This window comes from Erythrolamprus reginae, chromosome 1 (genome assembly GCF_031021105.1).
Source record: "Erythrolamprus reginae isolate rEryReg1 chromosome 1, rEryReg1.hap1, whole genome shotgun sequence".
NCBI classification, from domain to species: Eukaryota; Metazoa; Chordata; class Lepidosauria; order Squamata; family Dipsadidae; genus Erythrolamprus; species Erythrolamprus reginae.
In genome coordinates this window covers 15,302,030-15,327,303 of record NC_091950.1, presented here as the reverse complement: position 1 = coordinate 15,327,303, position 25,274 = coordinate 15,302,030, and the positions used below count along the sequence as shown (strand labels likewise).

At 45.2% G+C, this 25,274-nt stretch overlaps 1 protein-coding gene across 2 annotated transcripts in view; it reads left to right on the top strand.

Moving 5' to 3' along the window:
• The window catches only part of CBARP (CACN subunit beta associated regulatory protein), a 39,556-nt gene extending 26,425 nt beyond the window's left edge, over positions 1 to 13,131 (top strand). Inside the window, exons 7-10 of one of the 2 annotated variants that reach the window (XM_070745152.1) lie at positions 1,194 to 1,334; positions 5,321 to 5,522; positions 7,347 to 7,527; positions 11,024 to 13,131. In XM_070745152.1, the coding sequence (XP_070601253.1) occupies positions 1,194 to 1,334; positions 5,321 to 5,522; positions 7,347 to 7,527; positions 11,024 to 12,131 (1,632 nt within the window). In that variant the 3' untranslated portion in view covers positions 12,132 to 13,131. The remainder of the gene's footprint in view (positions 1 to 1,193; positions 1,335 to 5,320; positions 5,523 to 7,346; positions 7,528 to 11,023) is intronic. The other variant, XM_070745162.1, reaches the window with a different exon arrangement.
• Positions 13,132 to 25,274: the final 12,143 nt, after the last annotated feature.

The following is a 25,274-nucleotide window of genomic DNA, read 5'->3' as shown; positions in this document are numbered from 1 at the left end:
AGGGAGAGAATTATACTTACTCTCTCACACACAAATGCATACAAACATACATAGATAATGATAGATCAACGATAATGATAGATGACCCACAAATATGCTTTTTCCAAAAACTTTCTTGTTTTTGTCCTTGAAAAAGTTTCATTTCTCATATTATTATTATTTATTATTATTATTATTTATTAGATTTGAATGCCGCCCCTCTCCGTAGACTCGGGGCGGCTCACAACAATAAGTTTTTTCAGTTCTAATGAAGCTTCTTGGATGAAAAGCAAAATGTTTTCAAGAAATAAACTTTTGGAGAAAGCGCTTCTGGAACCATAACCTGGATGAATCTCCATAGACATCAATAAGGACAAATTTATCAAAGAAAGAAAGAAAGAAAGAAAGAAAGAAAGAAAGAAAGAAAGAAAGAAAGAAAGAAAGAAAGATAGATAGATAGATAGATAGATAGATAGATAGATAGATAGATAGATAGATAGATACATAGATAGATAGTTGGATCAATGGCTGGATGGATGGATGGATGGATAGGTATCAATATAGAGAGAAATACAGATAATGATAGATGATAAAGTGATCAATTGATAATAGAAATGGTAAATAATGATCAATAGAGTGATAAGTAGGCTTCCATAAGCCCTTTAGTGATCTTTACAAATTATTTTTTTAAATTAAATTTATATCCTGTCCATTTCACTACCCAAAGTCACACTATAATAAATTATTATAGGTAGAAAATGTTTCTAATTCATTAGAAAACTCATCTGGATTTGCTACATATCTTAGTTCTGTCAAATGAGGAGCGTCATATATGTACAGATAGTCCTCGACTTACAACTTCCAAAGGAGCCCAGATTTTTTGTTTGCCAGAGCGAGACACTTGTGAAATGAATTTTGCCCCATTTTACGACCTTCCTCGTTGCACTTGCGAAGAGAATCCCTGCAGACGTTAAGTGAGACACATGGGTTGTTAAGTGAATCTGGCTTCTTCGCTGCTTGTCAGAAGGTCTCAAAAAGGGGTCACACATATCCCCCAACTGTCATAAGTATGAGTCAGTTTCCAAGCGTCCATATTTTGATTAAGTGACCGAGGGGGATGCCCAACAAATAGCCCAAAAGGCTGGATGGATAGTTCCTGGGTTGTGCTTGGCCTTCTTCTTCTTCATCCTCCTCCTCTTTGTTCTTCTCAACAGCCCACTGGAAGCCCCCTGCCAAAGACGGCGCTGACCAGCCATGGGGCTCTGTGTTCGAGTTCAACACTGCCAGGGGACACTTTTAACTCCAGCGTTGAAGCTGCTTCCTCTGTTTCCTCCGACTCGGGCGAGGGTGTTGCGGTAGGTTAACCCAGTGCAATGCGAAGGGCAGGCCGAATGAATTGTACGCGTGTGTGTGTGTATGTGTGTGTATACACACACATATACACACACACATATATATTTGCTTATAATGAAAAGGAAGGGACACTACTATAGATCTATTTCGGGCTTATTTGCCTTCATCAGGTAGCCACACCCCTACTGGGATTTGAACCTGGGGCCTCTGCCTCTAGGCTACAGGCTTATCTCCTGTATCAGCTTGTACCAGGGAAGGGTTATACGTGTGATTTTTTTGTCGAGTCACCCTGGTATATGGGAGGAGCATCACAGCTTCCTTTTTGCCTCTCAGCCCCACTGGTGGCCATATTCCAAGGCAGATAAGTTTTTTAAAAATAAAATTATTATTATTATTATTATTATTATTAATAATAATAATAATAATAATAATAAAAATAATAATTTATTAGATTTGTATGCTGCCTGTATAATATATTTTATATATCCTTCAATATACCAGGGTGATCCAACAGAACACACACACACACACACACACACACACACACGCACATATATATGTATCACATGTTTTTGCTGAATTTTTAAAATTAAGGGAGACTAGGATAGCGCTATTTCGGCCTTGTTCTGGCCTCATCAGCTAGCCATACCCTTACTGGGATTTGATCCTGGGGCCTCTGCCTTGTAAGGCAGAGAATTAACCTCTAGGCCAACAGAAATATATATATATATAGTCCTCGACTTAAGGCCAGTTCATTTAATAACCATTTACAGTTACAAGGGCCCCAGAAAAAGTGACTTATGACCCTTTTTCACAGTTATGTGGTCCCCAGAGTGATGCGTTCATAATTCAGGCGCTTAGCAAATTGGTTCCTATTTATGACGGTTGCAGTGTCCCAAGATCACTGGATCCCGATCATTTAACAATCACATTATTCATTTAACAACTCCAGGGATTCACTTAGCAGCCATGGCAAGAAAAGTCGCCATATGGGGCAAAACCCACGGAATGAATTTCTCACTTGGCAACATACATTTTGGCCTCCGTTTTGGGTGTCAGTCAGGTCCTCGATTTACAACGATTCATTTAGTGACTTACGAAATTGCAACAGCGCTGGGGGGAAAAAGTGACTTAAGGACGTTTTGCACATTTAGGACTGTTTTGACATCCCCCCGCGGTCACATTCGATCACAATTCAGACTTCGCTTGGCAACTGGCATGTATTTAAGACGGTTGCAGTATTCTCTTCTGTGGTGGTTGGCTTCAGGCCAGCTCCTCTGGCTGCTGATTTTGACGCAGAGGAGTGGGAGCCGTCTGTTTACAGAAGACCCGTCTGGCTGGAGGATGAATCAGACAGTGAACCAGAAGCAGAGACAGGGAGAGAAATGGAGCAGGAAGGGACTGGAGAGACAGAGAGGGGAATGGAGTCAGTCAGATCTCCAGCTAGAGGTTCATCTTAATCATAAAGGGAAGAGTTAATGAATAACCCTATTCTGAATGCTCGGGTGCGGAGAATGCTGGGAAGACAAGTGCAGCTGCGCAAACGCGGAAACAAATTATAGGTCACAGGTGATAAGACTTATTGACGCTGCTGCAACCTTGAAAAAGGGGAGGGTTGGAGAGATTTGTGTGGCAGTCTATCATTCAGTGTTGAAGGATGTTTGATGAATTGTGGTTTGGAGTTAGCTGTGGATTTCTGGACATTCTGACATTCAAATTGTGAGTTATTTCTGGCTGATGTAAGCCTGAAAAGCTCCTGCACTGACTGGAGTAATTAACTCTGACCTATTGATTTCTTAAACTAACATTGCTCTGAAACTCCGTGGTTTGCAGTTTTCGGAATATAAAGAACAACCCTTGTTTGCTTTTTACAAATCTCTGTGTGTGTGTTTGATTAATTACTTAGTTCTTGGGTGGCTCGAGGCCAGGCAGAACACTCTTCTAACCAGCAAAGTCAACAGGGAAGCCAGATTCACTTAACAACGTTCTTGCTTACTTAAGGACCGCAGTGATTCACTTAACAACCATGGCAAAAAAAAGTTTGTAAAATGCACACGTTTTTAAAGACCGCAAAGACTGTTTGCCCAGGTTCGCCTGGTGCACCAGTTGCGGCCCTATTTGGACAGGGAGTCATTGCTCACAGTCACTCATGCCCTCTTCACCTCGTGGTTCGATTACTGCAATGCTCTTTACATGGGGCTACCTATGAAAAGTGTTCAGAAACTTCAGATCGTGCAGAACGCGGCCGCGAGAGCCATCGTGGGGCTTCCCAGATTCGCCCACTTTTCTTCAACACTCCGTGGCTTGCATTGGCTGCCGATCAGTTTCCGGTCACAATTCAAAGTGTTGGTTATGACCTTTAAAGCCCTACATGGCATTGAACCAGAATACCTCCGGAACCGCCTGCTACTGCATGAATCCCAGCGACCGATCAGGTCCCACAGAGTTGGCCTTCTCCATGTCCCGTCAACTAAACAATGTCGTTTGGTGGGCCCCAGGGGAAGAGCCTTCTCTGTCGTAGCCCCGGCCCTCTGGAATCAACTCCCCCCGGAGATTAGAACTGCCCCCACCCTCCTTGTTTTTCGTAAACTACTCAAGACCCACCTATACCGCCAGGCATGGGGGAGTTGAGACACCTTTCCCCCAGGCCCTTTATATTTTATGTTTGGTGTGTATGTGTTGTTTGGTTTTTAAATATGATAGGGTTTTATATGCTTCTGTTTTAATATTAGATTTGTTTCGCTATAATATTGTTTTTTATTATTGTTGTGAGCCGCCCCGAGTCTTCGGAGAGGGGTGGCATACAAATCTAATAAATTATTATTATTATTATTATTATTAAACCCCGGGATCAAACGATCCTCATTGGTAACTTTCCCGGACAGCATCTGACAAAACCAAATAACGTGAATGAAGCTGCATTCGCTTAACGACTGCGGTGATCCCCTTAACAACCGTGGCGAAGAAAGGTTGTCAAATTGTGCCCAGCTCTCTTTAATGACCTGTATTAGAAGTTGAGGAGTAAATTTTATTATCTCTGTGCAACGGAAAACGTGGAGGGGAAGGATATCAGGCTAATATTCCAGAGATATGAGCAGTACCCCAAATAACCAGACCACATACATTAAATGTATAAATATTATTTACATTAGGTAAATGTTGTAGTCAGTAACGGTCCTCGTCGTTCACAAATGCAGCAATCAATATTCTCAATGCATATACAATTCAAGCCTCTATCAATACATATGCAAACTAACATTAGAACACATAGTTCTTACTCCACACAGTAGTCTTTACAATAGAATAGTTATGTAGACCAGTGTTTCCCAACCTTGGTAACTTGAAGATATCTGGACTTCAACTCCCAGAATTCCCCAGCCAGCTTGCTGGCTGGGAAATTCTGGGAGTTGAAGTCCAAATATCTTCCAAGTAGCCAAGGTTGGGAAACACTGATGTAGACAAACCATCATAAAATCAGAGAGACATCAGGGAGAGTCTCACAGCTCTAGGCTCCGAGAAAGAGAGACACTGCTGACTCCCTCTTAGAGCTAACTGCAACACCAGCTCTTAAAGCAGTAGTGTGCATACCATACATTGCTGGCTTAGATTACCGTATCGGACCAGAATATCTCCGGAACCGCCTTCTGCTGCACGAATCCCAGCGACCAGTTAGGTCCCACAGAGTTGGCCTTGTCCGGGTCCCGTCAACTAAACAATGTCGTCTGGGTTTTTAGATAATTTTAAAAATTAGATTTGTTATTGTACGCTGTTTTTATTATTGCTGTGAGCCACCCCGAGTCTACGGAGAGGCGCGGCATACAAATCTAATAAATAATAAATAAATAAACAAACCTGCCTTAGTTAGCAACTGAAATTTTGGTCGTGATCGTAATTACAGTCGTGATCGTAAATTGAGGATTGCCCGTATTGGCGTGGGAACGCAGCGCTGGGCCCCTGACTAATCCTTTCCTCCTCTCCCTTCACGCAGACTGGCGGTGCAGCCAAAGCCGCCAAAGGAGCCGCCATGGCTCCTCCCCAGGAGCCCACCTCAGCGCCTCCCCAGGGCACCGTCCTTCATTTCCTGACCCGCCTGCGCCGTCATGCCAGCCTGGAAGGAGCGAGCCCCTATTTCAGGATCAAGAAGTGGAAGTTGGAAACCAGCCAGCGGGCATCCAGTCTGGATACAAGAGGTGGGTGTATCTGCCAGGTTTGGGGGCAGGGGGGGGCAGGGGGGGCTCAGGTGCTCCTTCCCGGTAGGAAATTCTGGGATGTCGTCCCCATGCACCCCCCCCCCCACGGGATTTGGCCTCAGAGGCACCCCAGCAGGCGGTAAGACGAACGGCCCTTCACTGTGGGGGGTGGGGAGTTGCTACCACTCTTAAATCGGCAACTCAGAGTCCTAATATCTAATCCCTTCTGTCTATTTACTATTACTGAACATCCAAAATATATTATTTAATTATTTGTATATATGTCATATGTTTACATACATATTACATACAGGCACACAAAAATATACATGTTTGTGTGTACATACCGTTGTGGTTAGTTCTGGCCCAGCTCCCGCCCCAAGGACTGAGGAGGGGGATGCGGGGGAAACATCAACATGTCATAGGCCTGTTTGCTGCCGACAGAGTCAGACGGTGAATTGTCCTCTGCAGAAGGAAGTGACGGTGAGATGGAGGAGGGGGGCTTGGAAGACAGCCCAGGAAGAAGTCAATCACCCTTGTCTTCCTTAGATTTGGATGAGGAACGTATAACAGACCCACGCATGCGTAGAGCTATGCATAGGAGTGAACAGCTTCAAAAATATTATAGGAGATAATTGAGTCCACCTGTGGTTGGGTGGGGTTCAAGTAATTAGGGCTGCTGTTAAATTGGCAGCGTGCTGGCTTCGCAGTGTGGAGATTATCTGATCGTACTGGTTTGGACCGTGACTTGCTGTTTCAGGACTCTGTTTGTTGATTTTTCAAGACTTTGAAACCAAGGCCGAGCAAAGCATGTGTGGGCTGTGATGTTTCTTCACAGCTGCTGGCTAAGTACTTAAGGAGTGTTTAAGGGGTTTTTACAGCCTATAAGGTTGTTTTGGGAAGAGTGCTCTTTGCACTACAAAAAGGGTGATTTGTTTCTTTTGAATTTTGTGATAAAAAACATTGTTTTTGAATTTTCAAGTGTGTGTGTGTGTCTGAATTTTTTACCCTTGAATTTTCGGGAGGCTCATACCATAGAGCCCGGCTGAACACATACACATACTGTTTATATTTATTTATTTATTTATTTATTCATTCATTCATTCATTCATTCATTCATTCATTCATTCATCCAATACACAAATACATAGGAAGAAAAATAGACATGTAGTAATATATATAAGGGTAAAGGTGAACTTAGAGGAGAGGATATATGAAAGAAAGAAAATATATATGATAAGTGAGAGAAAGGAAAGACAATTGGACAGGGGACGAAAGGCACAGCAGTGCACTTATGTACGCCCTTTACTGGCCTCTTAGGAACCTGGAGAGGTCAATCGTGGAGAGTCTAAGGGAGAAATGTTGGGGGTTAGGGGTTGACACAATATATAGTAGATAAGCTGTATGTGTATGTACACACACACACGCACGCACAATTTTTCTAAAATTATACACATTCAACCTCATTTACTGTGATAGGAAAAACATACCCAGAGCCCAGAAGGGAAAAAAAAGAATAAAATTCAATTTTTTTCTACCGGTTCTGCCTACTTGACTGTACCTGTAGGAGCTGCTGCTGGTATTGTATAAAAATAAGTTTCTTACATAAATGAATCCTGTTTATTCAGTTGTGTGCTGGTTGGATTGCTGCAAATTCTGACATTTTATCGATTAAATAACTCCATGTCTGTGTCTAGGAGTTTTCGTAAGGAGGGGACAGGTTTTTCCACCTCTTTTTTTTCCCAAAAATACCAAAAGAAGTTTTGGAAAAACGTGATTCCTGCCTACCACTTCAATACCTACCTGTTCCTTCCCTCCCTTCAGGGTCCCCCAAGCGTCACCAGTTCCAGCGACAACGAGCCGCCAGCGAAAGCATGGACCAAGACCGTGATCCTCACCAGACGGACATTATCCAGTACATTGCCCGGACGGACGACGTGGTTTTCCACCCAGTGGCTGGACCATTCTTGCCTGCTCCGGCCAGTCCAACATTATCTCTCGGCAGGTATTTTTCAGTAGATAAGTGGGAAGAGGGGGTGGCAGTGGAGTGGACGGGGGGACCCAGAGAATGAGAGTGGATGAAGAAGCCTTCGGCAGCTCTGGAGTGGAAAAAAAAATGAGAACAGAAGTTATAGGAAGTCCTTGACTTGGGACCAGAATTTCTGTTGCTAAGTGAGGTGTATAAAAATAATACAGGTACCTTTAGTCATCGTGGCCTTCTCTGGGTCCCATCGACTAAGCAATGTCATTTGGCGGGACCCAGGAGAAGAGCCTTCTCTGTGGCGGCCCCGGCCCTCTGGAACCAGCTCGTCCCAGATATCAGAGTTTCCCCCACCCTCGCCTTTCGCAAGCTCCTTAAAACCCACCTCTGTCATCAGGCATGGGGGAGTTGGTTCCAGAGAGTCAGGGCCGCCACAGAGAAGGCTCTTCCCCTGGGTCCCGCTAGGCTAGACGACATTGTTTAGTCGATGGGACCCAGAGAAGGCCAACTCTGTGGGACCTAACTGGTCACTGGGATTCATGTGGCAGAAGGCAGTCCCGGAGATACCATGTGGTAAAATGTGTGACTAAATGAATAAATAAGTAAGCAAGCAAGCATGTTAGCACTGTAAATAAATCTTGTTTGTCTGTGGAAATGGTACGATGGTCGTAAAAGCAAGGACTGGTTGTAAATCACTTATTTTCAGTGCCGTCGTAACGTGAAACGGTTGCTCATTACATGAGTAGTAGCCATAAGTTGAGGACTATCTTTACCTCTTTTTGTTAGAAGGGGATCATATTCTTGTGGGATTCAACCTTAGGAATTTCCCAATTAATCAATAAAAGCTGAAGTTCCTTGGTTATCTGCCTTGAACTGTGTTGGGGTGTTGAGAGGATGTTTTGAAGGCCCTCACAAAATGGCTGCCTATCAGCTCCGGGCTGTTGAGTTTTTAAGCGCTGATGACAGGAATTTTTCCTTCCCTCCGCATGTAGAGTTTGCTGAGGTCCTCCTTTCTTAAAAAAAACAAATCAAACAATATTTCAGCCCTTCATTGTCCTAAATAATAGATGGACTTAAATGGGAAGCTATTTTAAACCGGTCTCTCTTCAGCAGCAGTTCTCTAAAACCTTCGCCGAATGACTTTTATTTCCCGTCACCGTTGCCTAATTTTGAATTATTATTATTATTATTTGAATAACTGAAAACGCTGCGATCGAATTGGCTGCCTACCACAGAGTTCTTTCCCTGAGCTGGCCTGCTAGACCTGGGGAGCTGTGATTTGAACGCTAGATTGTTCTGCTTATTGGATAAAAACCTGAATAATGGATGGACGTAGTGACCAGATGCTTTACCACTTCCTTGCTAATGTACTCTTAAAAAACAAAGAAACCACCGCCTATCAACCACGTAATTTAAAAATAGATTTGGAGGCAATTATCTGCTTCCCACCCCACTTCTCCTCTTAAAAGGGAAGGCCAATCTGTCTTTGGATGATGGCTGAATGGCCAAAATAATGGAGAAAGGAAGAAGAGACTGGCTCAGGCCATCTGCTTATTGTCTGGTTTTCTGATCATGGAAGCAATAGCAACAGCACTTAGAAACATAAAAACATGGAAGATTGATGGCAGAAAAAGACCTCCTGGTCCATCTAGTCTGCCCTTATACTATTTCCTGTATTTTATCTTAAGATGGATATATGTTTATCCCAGGCATGTTTAAATTCAGTGACTGTGGATTTACCAACCATGTCTGCTGGACGTTTGTTCCAAGCATCTACTACTTTTTCAGTCAAATAATATTTTCTCACGTTGCTTCTGATCTTTCCCCCAACTAACCTCGGATTGTGCCCCCTTGTTCTTGGCTTCACTTTCCTATTAAAAACGCTTCCCTCCTGAGCCTTATTTAACCCTTTAACGTATTTAAATATTTCGATCACGTCCCCCCTTTTCCTTCTGTCCTCCAGACTATACAGATTGAGTTCATGAAGTCTTTCCTGATACGTTTTATGCTTAGGACCTTCCACCATTTTTGTAGCCCGTCTTTGGGCCCGTTCAATTTAATCAATATCTTTTTGTAGGTGAGATCTCTAGAACTGAACACAGTATTCCAAATGGGGTCTCACCAGCGCTCTATATAAGGGGATCACAATCTCCCTCTTCCTGCTTGTTATACCTCTAGTTATGCAGCCAAGCATCCTACTTGCTTTTCCTACTGCCCGACCACACTGTTCACCCATTTTGATACTGTCAGAAATCACCACCCCTAAATCCTTTTCTTCTGAAGTTTTTGCTAACACAGAACTGCCAATACAATACTCAGATTGAGGATTCCTTTTCCCCAAGTGCATTATTTTACATTAGGAAACATTAAACTGCAGTTTCCATTGCTTTGACCACTTATCTAGTAAAGCTAAATCATTTGCCAGGGGTATCAAACTCAAGATCCGGAGGGGGAGGGGTCTGGATCCGGCCTGCTTAGATCTAGCCCGCAGTCCACCTTGAGCCTGGTGAGATTCAAACTACCAAATTGCAGGCAGCTGGCAGTCGGCAGAAGTTGCCTGCAATACCGCACTCTGACCACTAGGCCACTTTTGAAAAGCTCACCAGCTTGGTCTTTTCTGTTGCATCTTTGCAGCTACATCAACCATCTCACTTTCAGGAGGTACAAATAGCCCTCAATTTACAACTTTCAGCAACCGTTCAAAGTTACAACGGGACTGAAACTCGTCCTTGCATGGACGCCAACATTTTTAAGGTGTGTGCAGAGTGACCCCTGAGTTATCAAGGATGCACAGGAAAACATGGCATTCTAGCAGATATCCAGCAGATAATCAGAAGATAATAGTAATAGTTCAGTCATACAAACCAGATTCATTAAAGTGTATGTAATAGTATTTAGTCTGGAATGAACTACGGTGGGGGGGAGGGTGCTGGATGGGGTGGGGGGCAAAGCAAACATTTGACCTTCCGAGACACCCTTTCAAGGCCAAAGTCCTGGAAGTGGAATCTAGTGTCTCACCATTGAAGGGACTGTTCCCAAAACAAGCTATTCAAATACAATTGGAGTAAAAAGGGGGACGAATGGAGGGGAGAAGCTGGAGGGGAGAAAGTTAACTAGGAAACATCAGTTCTGGCTTTGCTACATTGTATTCCACTTGGCTTGTCATAAAATATATCTTTAAACACGGAGTCGAGGGCAGTGTTCCCTCTAATTTTTTTTTGGGGGGGGGCGGAAAAGTATAGTGTCTGAGTGGCAGTCCCTTCGGGACTGGGCGGCACTCTTTCCCTCTCACTCTTTCCCTCTCAGCTTCTGGGCAGGATTGAAAAACTCTGAGTTGATGATGATTTTTAAGTGAGCCATTGCTCACTGCTCATCTTAGAGGGAACTATGGGAGGGTGTTCCTTTCCTAAAGGACTAAGTTGGGGCAGGTCCGACACCACTGGTCATTATTCCGTGTTCTGTGTACAAAGAAAAAAATACTGTATCATTGTTAAAGGCAAAGTGTATTTTTTTTTTGTAGGTTAGAGTCTTCCGAACCACCCAGCCCCACCCCGCCCGAACCATTGGAACAGCAGCCCACCCCCCTTTATCACGACATCTGGAGCCTACGGGCATCGCTAGAACAGTGTGTTTCATCAGAGAAGGGCAACGACCAGGACTCGGCACCTAGTGATGGTGGGGACAGCGTTACCTCGAGTGGTGGGCTTCCAAGTTTCTCCTCCTTGGCCGATGAGGCTGAAGCCGGAGAAGACAGGTCCTTGGCGAAACCCAAGCAGGATAGCGTTGAGTTGGAAGCCGGGACCCGTAAACTCTTGCAGATGGATAGTGGCTACGCTTCCATTGAAGCCCCCAGCGGCCGAGTAGGAGAAGACCAGACAGCCTCGGAGAAACGTTTCTGCTTCACCAGCGCTGGGCGCAAGGCCACCATCTTTGAAAGCTTTGAAGGACAGGAGCCAGAAGCAGAGGAGGAAGAGGAGGAGGAAGAGGAAGAAGCAGCTGGTGCCGTTGGAGGTCTTCTCTCTTCTAGCCCGTTGCTCTGGGAACCGTACGGGCAGATGTTCCCTGCACGAGAATCCTTCCCTCGCCGGGACTACAGCATCGATGAAAAAACGGACGCGCTCTTCAACGCTTTTGTCCGCCATGACCCTCAATTCGATGAATCCCCCCTGCGGGCCAAACACCGCTCGCGGACCCATTTGAAGAAGCAATGGCAGCGTACCAAGCAGTACAGTGACCCGGGCGTCCGTTACCCCACAGCTCTGGAGAGGCACCGGACCCCTCTGCGCCGGGGCGACAGCGTCAACTACCCCCTGGAAGGCCGCTACCACAGCACCCTGCCACGTATTATCAGCTCTGGGGACGAAGAGGTGGCTACACCTGCCGCCGAAACGGAGAAGATCCAAGCGATTGAGGAAGAACCACCGGAGGATGCCAAAACGGGACCAGACCCATACGCCAGGGACTGCCTTGAAGGGGGCCAGTGTCCAGGGCTGGGCACGGAACTCCTGGACAAGATCGCGGGGGGGCTGGAGGACATGTTTTTCACACCCTTGAAAAAACCACGAGAGAGTCTAGAGTGTGTGGTGATGGTGGCCACTCGGGCTTCCCCTGAGCACAGCCCCGAATAGCGGCAAGGGGGAAGCACCGGGATGACCTTTCTCTGTCGCGCCCCGGGGCTGGGGGGTGGCACCACGCAGGGCCTGCCAGCCAGCCGGGATGCAAGGTAGCTCCAGGGCCCCCCGAGGGCGCGGAGCAAGATCGAGGAACCCCCTCCTGCTCGGTCAGCCTTCTGCTGTGTAGCAGGAAGCCCCACCCAGAGGTCCCTTTGAGGGTTGAGAATGTCCAGGGCTGAAGACTTGGCCTACAGAGATCCCGGTCTCTCTGGCCAGAAGACGGAGTCCACCGAAGACCTGAGGAAGCTCTGGCTGGACCCATCCACGCCTTTCCAGCAGGGGCCCGGAAGCTAGGGTGGGTGAGCACATCCCAAGAGGGGAGACCTTCCCTTCTTTTGTGTGTGTGTGTGGGGAGGGTCCAAAGACAGCAGGGTGTCCGCTGGAGAGCCGAAGGGCCTTCTCTTCCTTCCGGTTAGATCCAGGGGTGGGGACGGGAGAGTGCAACCGAATCTCTCCCGCATTTTGAAGCAGGTTTGCCAAAGTCGGCGTTATTTCTTGCACAGCCAGGAAGTTTTAAGTTTTTCAGGGGCTCGTTCTCGAGACTAATAATAAATAATAATAATAATAATAATAATAATATTATAATAATAATAATAGAAAACAGCCCCCAAATCTACCGGAGGCCTGACATACCTCACACTCTATGAGCTGGTTGTAGCAGATAATTTCAGCTCCTTCCACCTTTCCCTGTGCTCACACCTCTCTCTCTCTGTCTCTTTCTCTCTCTCTGGTTTTTTACAAGCAATAACCTGTCCTCCCGCCCCCCCTGCCGCTGGCAAAGCCATCTTTGCTTGAGGGTCCTTGTGGAGGGAGGGGCCGGCTTCACCTTCCAGGTGGGGCACGATCCCGTATCTCAGCCCACGGATGGACCGGTGGTTGTTTCTCCACCTTTTTTTGCATGGTGTGATGTACGGAAGAGTTTACAATTTCTCAAGGGGAGGAATCTGCCACTTCCTGGACGGGGTAAGGGCGGTGGGCGGGATGTGGGGAGTGGGGCGGGGGCTGGTAGGGGACCCTCCCCCCTGAAACAAAGCACGCTGCTTGAAGGGTGAATAGCACAATTCTCTGTTTCTCTCTTTTTTTCCCACACCATTCCCTCCCGCCCACCCACCTTTCTACGATTATTGAAGCCTCATTTTCCTCACTGTTCCTTTCATACGGGTCCTTGGAGGGTTCCATATTTTTTTATCCATATACCCATGTTCCATGGTTCACTCTGCATCTTCCAACCATATCCTGTTTCGGTCCACCTCGCAGGGCTATCGCTTGCTTTTTGGGAGTTTTCTTGTTGCTTTGATAAAAAAAAAAAGGACCCAGTCACAAAGCACTGAGATCAAGCCCAGTTTCTGGTCTTCTGGTTGGAACCCCCCCCCCCAAAAAAAAAACCATAGAAGGCTCTGTTTTAGCAACTGGTTGACCCCTTTTTTGGGCTCGTGGTGAATATTATTGTTGCTTTTTGGTGGTGGTGGGATTGTTGCTAGCATATTACCCTCCTCTTCTTTCTACCCCCGTCGTTCTTGGTTATTCCTTATTCTACAAGTTCCCCTTCTCCACCTATACGCAAAACAGGTGTTGCTTTCAATAATTATTGTTATTATTTATTTCTGTGTGCGTGTGTGTGTGTTTTCCCCAGGGCAGGTTATCCCTTTTGAGGCCTCCCTTTAAAGCAGGGGTCCCCAAACTTGGCAACTTTAAGATTCATGGACCGCAACTCCCAGAATTCTCCAGCTAGCATAGCTGGCTGGAGAATTCTGGGAGTTGAAGTCCACAAGGGTTAAAGTTACCAGGTTTGAAGACCTCTGCTTTAAAGCAAGGGCTGTGGGGGAACCTTTTCCTGGGTTTATTTATTTATTTATTGGCCTAGCTTTTTTTTTAAGTTTAATCCTGCTGGAGAGTGGCGGAGGGTTGAGGGAGGTGGAGGGGAGGAAGAAAAGGGAGGGAGTGGGTTTCATTTCCCCCATTTCCTTTCGATCCCACCTGCCTTCCAAACCTCCTTTTCCTGTGGCAATCCAGAAAAGAAAAGAAAATCCACTTTAAATCTTTTTTTAAAAAAAATTCTGCCACTTTGAATGCCACTCCTTTCTGTGTCTTTTAAGGCTTCGTATCTATGCAAAGATTTTTTTGTTTTTAAATCCTTTTTCTTTCTTTTTTAAAAAAATCGCATGTCAGGTTCAATAGGAGGGAACGATGCGTTTTGCTTTCTCCGGTTTGGAATCGTTGCGCGTCCAAAGCTGGTTTTGGTCTGTGTGTGTGTGTGTGTGTGTATGGCGGGAGGGGGGGTTGGCGTCGTGCAGGTGTGTGTAATTGAGTTTGTAAATGAGTACCACAATCGAGGGAACGTGGAGGGGCTGAGCATGGAGCATGTGGGTGTACGCCGATGTTCGGTTTCCTTGTGTTTCGAATCTGCTACCTTCTTTTGCCAGGGGGCTCGGCTGCGGTAAGCACAAAACCTCTGGGCACATCCCCCCACCCCTTCAACTCAACTGCCCGGTGGTGGCAACGCGAGACCTGCAAACCACAAACCTCTATTTGAAAATGGACTCGATTAAAAAGAAAAATAACCCATGTGCCAAGAAATGGTCTCGTAGCACAAATTGCATTTGTCTGGGAGGGCCTGTCGGGGTGGGGACGGGATGGGGGGGGACCCTTGACCGAGATTTTAGAGAGGGCTTAGCCGAGGGAAAACGGTGCCCGCAGTCCTGCTTCCTGGGGCTCTGCGGCTTTCCGCCTATCAAACAGGCTCCTGGTTCTGCTTTGCGTCCGTTTATGTTGCTTCGAAGATGCCGCATGCTGAAAAGAGCAGGGGGTCTTTCTCCTTTGGAAGCATTTGATTCTAGGCAGCTATTTTGGTTTGGAGGTCCAAAAAAGACACTCACTTAGCCCCCCCTCCCCCAATTTTCCACCCCCAGCAAATAACTTGATTCTCTTTTGGGTGGGGCTCGGAAGCTCATTTTGGAAATTAATCCAAGGCCATGCACATATTCCCTTCCTTCCCATATTCCTGCTGAGCCTTTGGGCAGAGGTCTTCAAACTTAACAACTTTAAGACTTGTGGACTTTACAAGAATGGTGGAAGGTCTTAAGCATAAAATGTATCAGACAAGACTTCATGAACTCAATCTGTATAGTCTGGAGGACAGAAGGAAAAGGGAGGACATGATTGAAACATTTAAATATGTGAAAGGGTTAAATAGGGTTCAGGAAAGAAGTGTTTTTAATAGGAAAGTGAACACAAAAACAAGGGGACACAATCTGAAGTTAGTTGGGGGAAAGTTCAGAAGCAACGTGAGAAAATATTATTTTACTGAAAGAGTAGTAGATCCTTGGAACAAACTTCCAGCAGACGTGGTTGATAAATCCATAGTAACTGAATTTAAACATGCCTGAGATAAACATATATCCATCTGGGAGTTGAAGTCCACAAGTCTTAAAAGTTGCCAGGTTTGAAGACCTCTGCCTTTGGGTGTACGTATCAGCAATGGAAGCATTTATGGATAGTCCTTGACATATGACCATTCAGGTAATCCTTGATTTATAACCATTCGTTTAATGATAATTCAGCACTGGAAAAAAAAAGTGACTTGTGACTGTTTTACACACGCTTGACCGTTCCAAGCAACCCTTGGAGCTGTGATCAAAATTTGGACGCTTGTCAACTATATGTATTTTATGACTGTCGCAGGGTCTCGGGGGGGTCACATGATCTGCTTTTGCGACCGTCTGACGAGCGAATCAACGGGGAAGCCATACGTTACAACTGTGTTACTAGCAGTTGTGCTGCTCTGCTTTACACCGGCATTATAAAATGGGGCAAAACTCACTTAACAACTGCTTTGGTTAGCAACCACAATTTGGGGGTCGAAAGGATTACTTTAAATGGAGCCTATATAGTGGTATATCATGACAGCTTTAAATGGGATCTGTCATTTGATTGATCTGATTATAGACCTCATTTTGCAGTGTTTTTTAAGCAAATGTGTTTCTTAAGTCACTGTCCACTGTGGTGTGGCTTTGCTCAAAACTGGAAGTAACTTCTAGTGGGTGGAGGTCTGACCTTTGAAACAGGGTTGTAACTCCTTCTTTTCCAGGCCAGTCCTACTCTTGAATGGTCACTAAGTGGCCAGACTTAAGTTGAGGATTACCTGTTTTAAACCCTAGAAAATGGGAGGACTTTTCTTAGATCTGTACAGGAGAATCTCTTGGCTGTGATTGGAAAATTTAAGATGGCAGCCATAGAGACGGAGTTGAAATTCTGCCTGCTTTTCAATTTTTAGGAACTCATTCTATGGACAGACCGGCACAGGTGGAAAAATGCATGTTTCCAACAAATACGGAAGATCTGAAAATTTACCATCCAGCGCTCTGGGAATTCTGGGTTTGGCAGTCCCAGACTAGGGAGAAAGTGCCTGTCAGGGTTAGGAATGCAAATTTTAAAGAAATGGATTTATATTGCCTCCTACATTATTTTGAGCGGCTCCCATTCATTTAGGTTTGCTGTCACACTAGGGTCACACCTTTCTGGGTTCACCTGTGCAGGTTGGATTTGAAGTCATGGTGCCACTTCTTTGCAGCGCCTCCAAATAAGGGCCATCAACCTCTGCCATTTGACCACGGGTGGACTTCAACTCCCAGAATCCTCAAGTGACCAGGGTTGAGGAACATTGTTTCTGAAGATGAATCACACCACCCTAAAGATTCCCCTGTAAATCATTACATTTTAGATCAGCGGTTCTCAACTTTTCTAATGCCGCGAGCCCTTAATACAGTTCGAGTTGTGGTAACCCCCAGCCATAAGTCTAGCACCAATTCTCCCAACAGAGCTTTAAGCTGATTGGCAGGAAGGTCAGAGGGACACCTCCCACTGCAAACGCCTGATTGGTTGGATTATAGAAATAGGTTCCAAGGCGCCAGAATAGAAGCTTTAGTTCCTAACGCCATGGGAAATTTGTCTTTTCCCTTGGTCTTAGGCGACCCCTGTGAAACGGTTGTTCAACCCCCAGAGGGGTCCCAACCCCCAGGTTGAGAACCACTTATTTAGACCTTCCACTGCTGGGTTTCATAGTTCCTGAGCAAACCAAGAAGACCATAGTTCCTGAGCAAACCAAGAAGCGGGACCGAGGAATTCTTTTCTGCTTCTCATAGCTGGACACCCTAGTTTGTTGGATTCTGGCAGAGAGGCTGGTCAGCTTCCCTAGGAGGCCACAGAAATGAATGAAAAACACCTGTGGTGTCTGGAGAACCTGTGGCCAACCACTGAACAAGCTCAACTCCACCCCCCATGGGTAAAAATTCAGTTTAAAGCACCTTGGACAATGGCCGCCCAGCCCACTAACACAGCCATAGCCATCTTGTCTGTGGGATATGGGTTCACCTGTCCAACTGCTTTTGCTGCTAAGATATAAATATATTTCATCTTTCATTGGCATCTTTGAGTTTTGTGACTTAAAGCCATTGTTGTACCTCCCCTGTAGTGGATGAAGACCAGGTCTGTGTTTTCCCAACCTTGTTTACCTCAAGGCCTCTGGACTGCAACTCCCAGAATTCCTCAGCCAGCATGTGGCAGCCATAATGGATGCAGACTGGCTGAGGAATTCTGGGAGTTGAAGTCCACACCTCTTCGAGTGGGCCTGGTTGGTCTACCAGATATCCTTTTAAATATTTGAAGAGGGCTATTTCCCCTTTCTTAGCTTTTGCTCATCTAGGCTACACATTTCCTTTAATGAGTTAAAGAGTTTTGTGGGTTTTGTGAGGATTGGGAGGCCTATTAAAATCATATCAAGCCATTAAAAGGAGTGGGGCCTGCAAAGCGCGGTTAAAAAAAATAAATCAAGATGCCGGCTATGATAATGCCATCAAAGCTACACATATTTTGTGTGTTTTGTGCATATAGAAATCCCTTTGATCAGACCATAATGGCCATTGCCTTTTTTGATTCCATCTAGGACTTTCCTAACTTACTTCCCATTATCATTTGGAATTTAGACTTCTGCTAATATAAAGTCTTTCCTTTATTGGCATCCATCTCATCCATTTTCTCATACTCCATGGTCAACTAATACCCCAAAATATTTTGCCCACATACCCCCGGTCTCTGTTCACTGGATTTTTGCTTCCAAAGTGATAAAACTCTGCATTTGTGTCAACATTCAATTGTTACTTTTAGCTCATTTCAATAAAACTCTCAAAATCCTTTTGAATTTTATTGCAGTATTTCTACTCTGTATTTATTTATTACTTAGATTTGTATGCCGCCTCTCTCCGAAGACTCGGGGCGGCTCACAACATGTATGTGGGATCCTACTCGGTTTGGGGCCCTGGGTCAATTGCATCTTGCTGTTTCAAGTCTTGAGAGAAACGACAGAAGACTGCTCGTCTTTTTAGCAAACTTCCTGTGTTACAAGAATGGTGGAAGGTCTTAAGCAGCGGTCCCCAAACTACGGCCCGGGGGCCGGATGTGGCCTGCTGAGACAATTTATCTGGCCCGCAGCAGCCCACAAGATTTTATCAATAGATATAATAAGCTCCCGAATCTCCTGTCAACTCACCGCGGTCTGCTGCTGAGTGAGGAGGCGGTACAGAGGCAAGGGGCGGGGAGGATAGGAGGGAGATAGAGAGGAAGAGAGAGAAAGAGGGAGAGAGAAAGAAAGAGAGAGAAAGAGGGAGAGATAGAGAGGAAGAGAGAAAGGGGGATAGATGGAAAGAGTGAGAGAGAGAGAGAAAAGAGGAAAATGAGGTAGAGAAAATGAGGGAGAGGAAAATGAAACAAATGAGAGAGAAGGAAGAAAAGAGAGAGGGAAGAGAGAAATGGAGAGGAAGGAGGGAGGGAGGGAAGGAAGGAAGGAGAAATGGAGGGAGTTTGTTGATTTAAGTTTAAATTTACTTGTTAATAAAGAAGTATAAATTACTTTATTACTTAATTATTTAATTACTTCTTTATTTTAAATATTGCATTTGTTCCCATTTTGTTTTTTACTTTAAATAAGATTTGTGCAGTGTGCATAGGGATTTGTTCATAGGTTTTTTTTATAGTCCGGCCCTCCAACAGTCTGAGGGACAGTGAACTGGCCCCCTGTGTAAAAAGTTTGGGGACCCCTGGTCTTAAGCATAAAACGTATCAGAAAAGACTTCATGAACTCAATCTGTATAGTCTGGAGGACAGAAGGGAAAGGGGGGACATGATCGAAACATTTAAATACGTTAAAGGGTTAAATAAGGTTCAGGAGGGAAATGTTTTTAATAGGAAAGTGAACACAAGAACAAGGGGACACAATCTGAGATTAGTTGGGGGAAAGATCAGAAGCATCATGAGAAAATATTATTTTACTGAAAGAGTAGTAGATCCTTGGAACAAACTTCCAGCAGACGTGGTAGATAAATCCACGGTAACTGAATTTAAACATGCCTGGGATAAACATATATCCATCCTAAGATAAAATACAGAAAACAGTATAAGGGCAGACTAGATGGATCAAGAGGTCTTTTTCTGCCGTCAGTCTTCTATGTTTCTATGTTTTAAAAGGTGCCAAAATGAGAAGAGGGTGAAGAGGATTCAACTCCTATTAAGCTTCACGGTGACCCAAATGTGTCTGAACATTTCATGTAGCTCTAATATACAGTAATCCCTCGCTACTTCACAGTTCATCTTTCGCGGATTTGTTATTTCACGGGCTTTCAAAGGGGGCTTAAATCCATTAAAAATTTTAAATCCATTAAAAGTTCACTAAATTCTTCTACAGTACTACTGGACTCTATTAAAGAAACTGGTAGGATATCACATGTAGTTCCAGCTGAGAAACATTATAGAATGACTGTTTAATGCAAAGGGTGGGTTTTAAAAGTCCAAATACTCGTTAAATACATAAAAAAATATCCTCTACTTTACGGAAATTCATTTTTCATGGGTGGTCTTGGAACGCATCCCCCGCGAAAAAGGAGGGATCACTGTATACTATATATATACTGCTCAAAAAAATAAAGGGAACATTCAAATAACATCCTAGATCTGAATGAATGAAATATTCTCACTGAATAATTTGTTCTGTACAAAGTTTAATGTTCAGAACAGCAGATGAAATTGATTGTCATTGTTGCTTCCTAAGTGGACACTTTGATTTCAAAGAAGTTTGGTTTACTTGGAGTTGTATTGTGTTGTTTAAGTGTTCCCTTTATTTATTTATTTTTGAGCAGTGTATATTGACCAATCTAATCTGAGTGTTGAAAAGACAGAAGCTGGGTTTATATATACAGCTCAAAAAAAAAAAAAGGGGGAACACTCTAATAACACATCCTAGAGCTGAATGAATGAAATATTCTCATTGACTATTTCATTTGCAGAACTATTCCATTTGCACAACAGCAGGTGAATTTTACTGTCAATCAGTGTTGCTTCCTAAGTGGACAGTTGGATTTCACAGAAGTTTGATTTACTTGAAGTTATATTCTGTTTTTTTAAGTGTTCTCTTTATTTTTTTTTGAGCAGTGTACACATTATGCTTAACTATCGTTTGGTGAAGAGTTGGAATTGAGCTTGAGGTGAGATGAAACAAGAAGGAATGGATGGAAGCAGGTCAGAGACAACAATAGATACATAGAAGATTAAAGGCAGAAAAAGACCTCCTGGTCCATCTAGTCTGCCCTTATACTATTTCCTGTATTTTATCTTAGGATAGATATATGTTTATCCCAGGTATGTTTAAATTCAGTTCCTGTGGATTTCCCAACCACGTCTACTGGAAGTTTGCTCCAAGCATCTACTACTCTTTCAGTCAAATATTTTCCCACGTTGCTTCTGATCTTTCCCCCAACTAACCTCAGATTGTGCCCCCTTGTTCTTGGGTTCACTTTCCTATTAAAAACACTTCCCTCCTGAACCTTATTTAACCCTTTAACATATTTAAATGTTTCGATCCTGTCCCCCCTTTCCCTTCTGTCCTCCAGACTATACAGATGGAGTTCGTGAAGTCTCTCCTGATCAGTTTTATGCTTAAGACCTTCCACCATTTGTGTAGCCTGTCTTTGGACCCCTTCAATTTGATCAATATCTTTTTGTAGATGAGGTCTCCAGAACTGAACACAGTATTCCAAATGTGGTCTCCCCAGCGCTCTATACAGCGGGATCACAATCTCCCTCTTCCTGCTTGTTATACCTCTAGCTATGCAGCCAAGCATTCTACTCCCTTTCTACAATTATGGTAATCAGTGGCTTGCCTTCAGAGGTTGTGGGTGCTCCATTGCTGGAGATCTTCAAGAAAAAAAGGGGACACTATTTGTCCAGGATGATGCAGGGCAGTGATGGCGAACCTGTTTTGGTTCGTGTGCCAAAAGGGTTTGTGTGTGTGTGTGTGTGTGTGTGTGTGTGCTAACAGACACTCACGTCCTCACACTCATTCCTGCACCCCCACGCATGTGCAATGCCTGCACTGCCCCTGTGCATAATATCCCATTCCCTGTGCATGCATGCTGGCTTCACAGAAGCATGGGATGGCGAAAAAACGATGAAACCGGAAGTTCAGAAAAACGGACTTCCGGTTTGTTTGTTTTACTGTTTCCTGAAGCTTCTGGAGGGCAAAACGGCCTCCCCCAAGGCCTAAAATCAGCTGGCTCGTGTGTGCATGCACGCTGGAGCTAACATAGGGCAATGCCTTGCGTGCCCCCCAATATGAGGCTGTGTACCATCTTTGTCACACATGTCATAGGTTCGCCATCACGAGCCATAAATTGGAGCAAGTTGAAAGGAGAGTTACAAGGATGGTGAATGGTCTGGAAACCACGTCCTATGAGGAACAGTTAAAGGATCGAGGGAGGTTTAGTCTGCAAAGGAGAAGACTGAGAGGAGACTTGATACCTGTCTACAAATATCTGAAGGGCTGTCACAGAGCAGAGGGATCAGCATTGTTCTCATTAGCACATGGAAGGACTAGAAACAATGGAATGAAACTGCAAGAGAGTAGATCTAGATGAGATCTCAGAAAAAACTTTCTAACAGTAAGGGCGATAAACCAGTGGAACTGTTTGCCACAGGAGGTGGTGGGCTCGCCTTCACTGGAGGTCTTCAAGTAGAGACTGGGCAGTCATCTTTCTTGGATGGTTTAATGTATACTGCATTGAGCAGGGGCTTGGACCCGATGACCTTGGAGGTCCTTTCCAACTCTATTTATTTATTTATTAATCAGATTTGTATGCCGCCCCTCTCCGCAGACTCGGGGCGGCTCACAGCAACAACAATACAATGTAAACAAATCTAATATTTAAGTTAATTTAAAAAACCCCAATTTAGAAACCAATCATACATACTAGCATACCATGCATAAATTTTATAAGCCTAGGGGGAGGGAACATGTCAATTCCCCCATGCCTGACAACAGAGGTGGGTTTTAAGGAGCTTACGAAAGGCAAGGAGGGTGGGGGCAATTCTGATATCTGGGGGGAGTTGGTTCCAAAGGGTCGTGGCCGCCACAGAGAAGGCTCTTCCCCTGGGTCCCGCCAAACGACATTGTTTAGTTGACGGGACCCGGAGAAGGCCAACTCTGTGGGACCTAACTGGTCGCTGGGATTCGTGCGGCAGAAGGCGGTCCCGGAGATATCCTGGTCCGGTGCCATGAAGGGCTTTATAGGTCATAACCAACACTTTGAATTGTGACCGGAAACTGATCGGCAACCAATGCAGACTGCGGAGTGTTGGTGTGACATGGGCATATTTAGGAAAGCCCATGATAGCTCTTGCAGCTGCATTCTGCATGATCTGAAGTTTCCGAACACTTTTCAAAGGTAGCCCCATGTAGAGAGCATTACAGTAGTCGAGCCTTGAGGTGATGAGGGCATGAGTGACTGTGAGCAGTGACTCCTGGTCCAAATAGGGCCGCAACTGGTGCACCAGGCGAACCTGGGCAAATGCCCCCCTCGCCACAGCTGAAAAATGTTTCTCTAATGTGAGCTGTGGATTGAGGAGGATGCCCAAATTGCGAACCCTCTCCGAGGGGGTTAGTGATTCCCCCCCACAGGATAATGGACGGATGGAATTGTCCTTGGGAGGCAAAACCCACAGCCACTCCGTCTTATCCGGGTTGAGTTTGAGTCTTTTGACACCCATCCAGGCCCCAACAGCCTCCAGGCACCGGCACATCACTTCCACTGCTTCGCTGACTGGACAAGGGGTGGAGATGTAAAGCTGGGTATCATCTGCATATTGATGATACCTCACCCCATGCCCTTGGATGATCTCACCCAGCGGTTTCATGTAGATATTAAATAGTAGGGGGGAGAGGACCGACCCCTGAGGCACCCCACAAGGGAGTAACCTAGAGGTCGACCTCTGACCCCCCACTAACACCGACTGCGACCGACCAGAGAGGTAGGAGGAGAACCACTGAAGAACAGTGCCTCCCACTCCCAACCCCTCCAGCCGGCGCAGAAGGATACCATGGTCGATGGTATCGAAAGCCGCTGAGAGGTCAAGAAGCACCAGGACAGAGGATAAACCCCTGTCCCGGGCCCACCAAAGATCATCCATCAGCGCGACCAAAGCAGTTTCCGTGCTGTAGCGGGGCCTGAATCCTGACTGTTGAGGACCTAGATAATCGGCTTCTTCCAAGGACCGCTGGAGCTGGAGCGCCACCACCTTCTCAACAACCTTCCCCATAAAGAGAAGGTTGGAGACTGGACGGTAGTTGTTGAGAATGGCTGGGTCCAGGGAAGGTTTCTATGATTCTATGATTCCAGCATAGGGTCCCAATACTGAACAAGGGGGTGGACTAGAAGACCTCTGAGGTACTTTCTACCCATGCTTCTATTACCAGCATTCCAAATAGCATCCGAAAAATAAATCGGAGTCCAAGGCTTCACCTTTTTCAAAGTTCCAATTTATTAACAGAGCCACGTTAGCACAATTGGAGAAATCCGAATCTAAAGTCACGAGGGTATCTCCACCCGCGTTAGAGTTCGTTTCCTTGCATCTCCTCCCACAAGCCCATCACATGAATCATAACATCTTCTGCCAGGGTATCCTGCAACTCCCAGCAGCTTCCAGCCAGATGCTGAACAAAAGCTGACCTTGAGAACCTAAAAGGAATGTGACATGGCATGCAGCCACCCCCCCCTCAAGTTCCCACAGCAAGAAACATTCCAAAAGAACATTGCATAATGTGGCAGGCCAAAATCTCCAAGCATTCTGGTTTCGGCTTGACAGGCGGCCTCCCCTCAGGAAAAAAGCGTGTCCTGCAAAGAGAAAGGAAATACCTAGTAGGGGATTAGTTTTTTGTATTGTCAACCACCCCTCCCCCCTACAAAGGGACTCTTTGGCTTGTCTGGGTATTTATCATGGAATTGCTTAATCAATCTGTCAGCTTGAGCTCTCCAACTCTTCACCCAGATGGATTCCGCCAAAGGGTAACCCTTCCAATGGATTAGATACTGCAACCGACCCCTAAAGATTCTGGGATCTAAAGTTTTCTTTCACTTCATAATGCATCTTCCCTTGTACGACCATAGGGAGGTGGCTGAATTTGAGGTCTCAATTTAAACCCGCTCACTGGCTTTAGTAAGCTGCAATACTGGGTGGATCTTCCCCAATATTCTAGGCCAGGGGTAGGCAAAGTTGGCTCTTCTATGACTCATGGACTTCAATTCCCAAAATTCCTGAGCCAATCATGCTAGCTCAGGAATTCTGGGAGTTGAAGTCCACATGCCAACTTTGCCTACGCAATGCAAGCTGCACAGTGACTGGGGATTGATAATTTTGACCATGGGGAAAGGCCCCATGAATTTATGCCCTAGCTTTTTGCTGGGCGTTCCCAAGCAAATGTATTTAGTGGACAAGAAGACTTTGTCTTCCACTCAGAAGGTGTGTGTGGAGTGATTGGCGCTTGTTTGCTTGCTTCTTATAGGCTTCTGCCACTCCAACTAGTGCTTTCTTGGTGTCCTCCCATCCTTTTCTTGGCTTCTCCATCCACTCAGTCAGTGGTGGTGGGGGTATCGGTAGGTAGCTCCAGCATGGGAATGAACTCTTTGCCACTGGTGATCTAGAAAGGGGTTAGTCTACTTTTGGAAATGGCAGCAGCTCCACCCAATCATTCTACTGGTAGTCTACATAACAACGGACGTA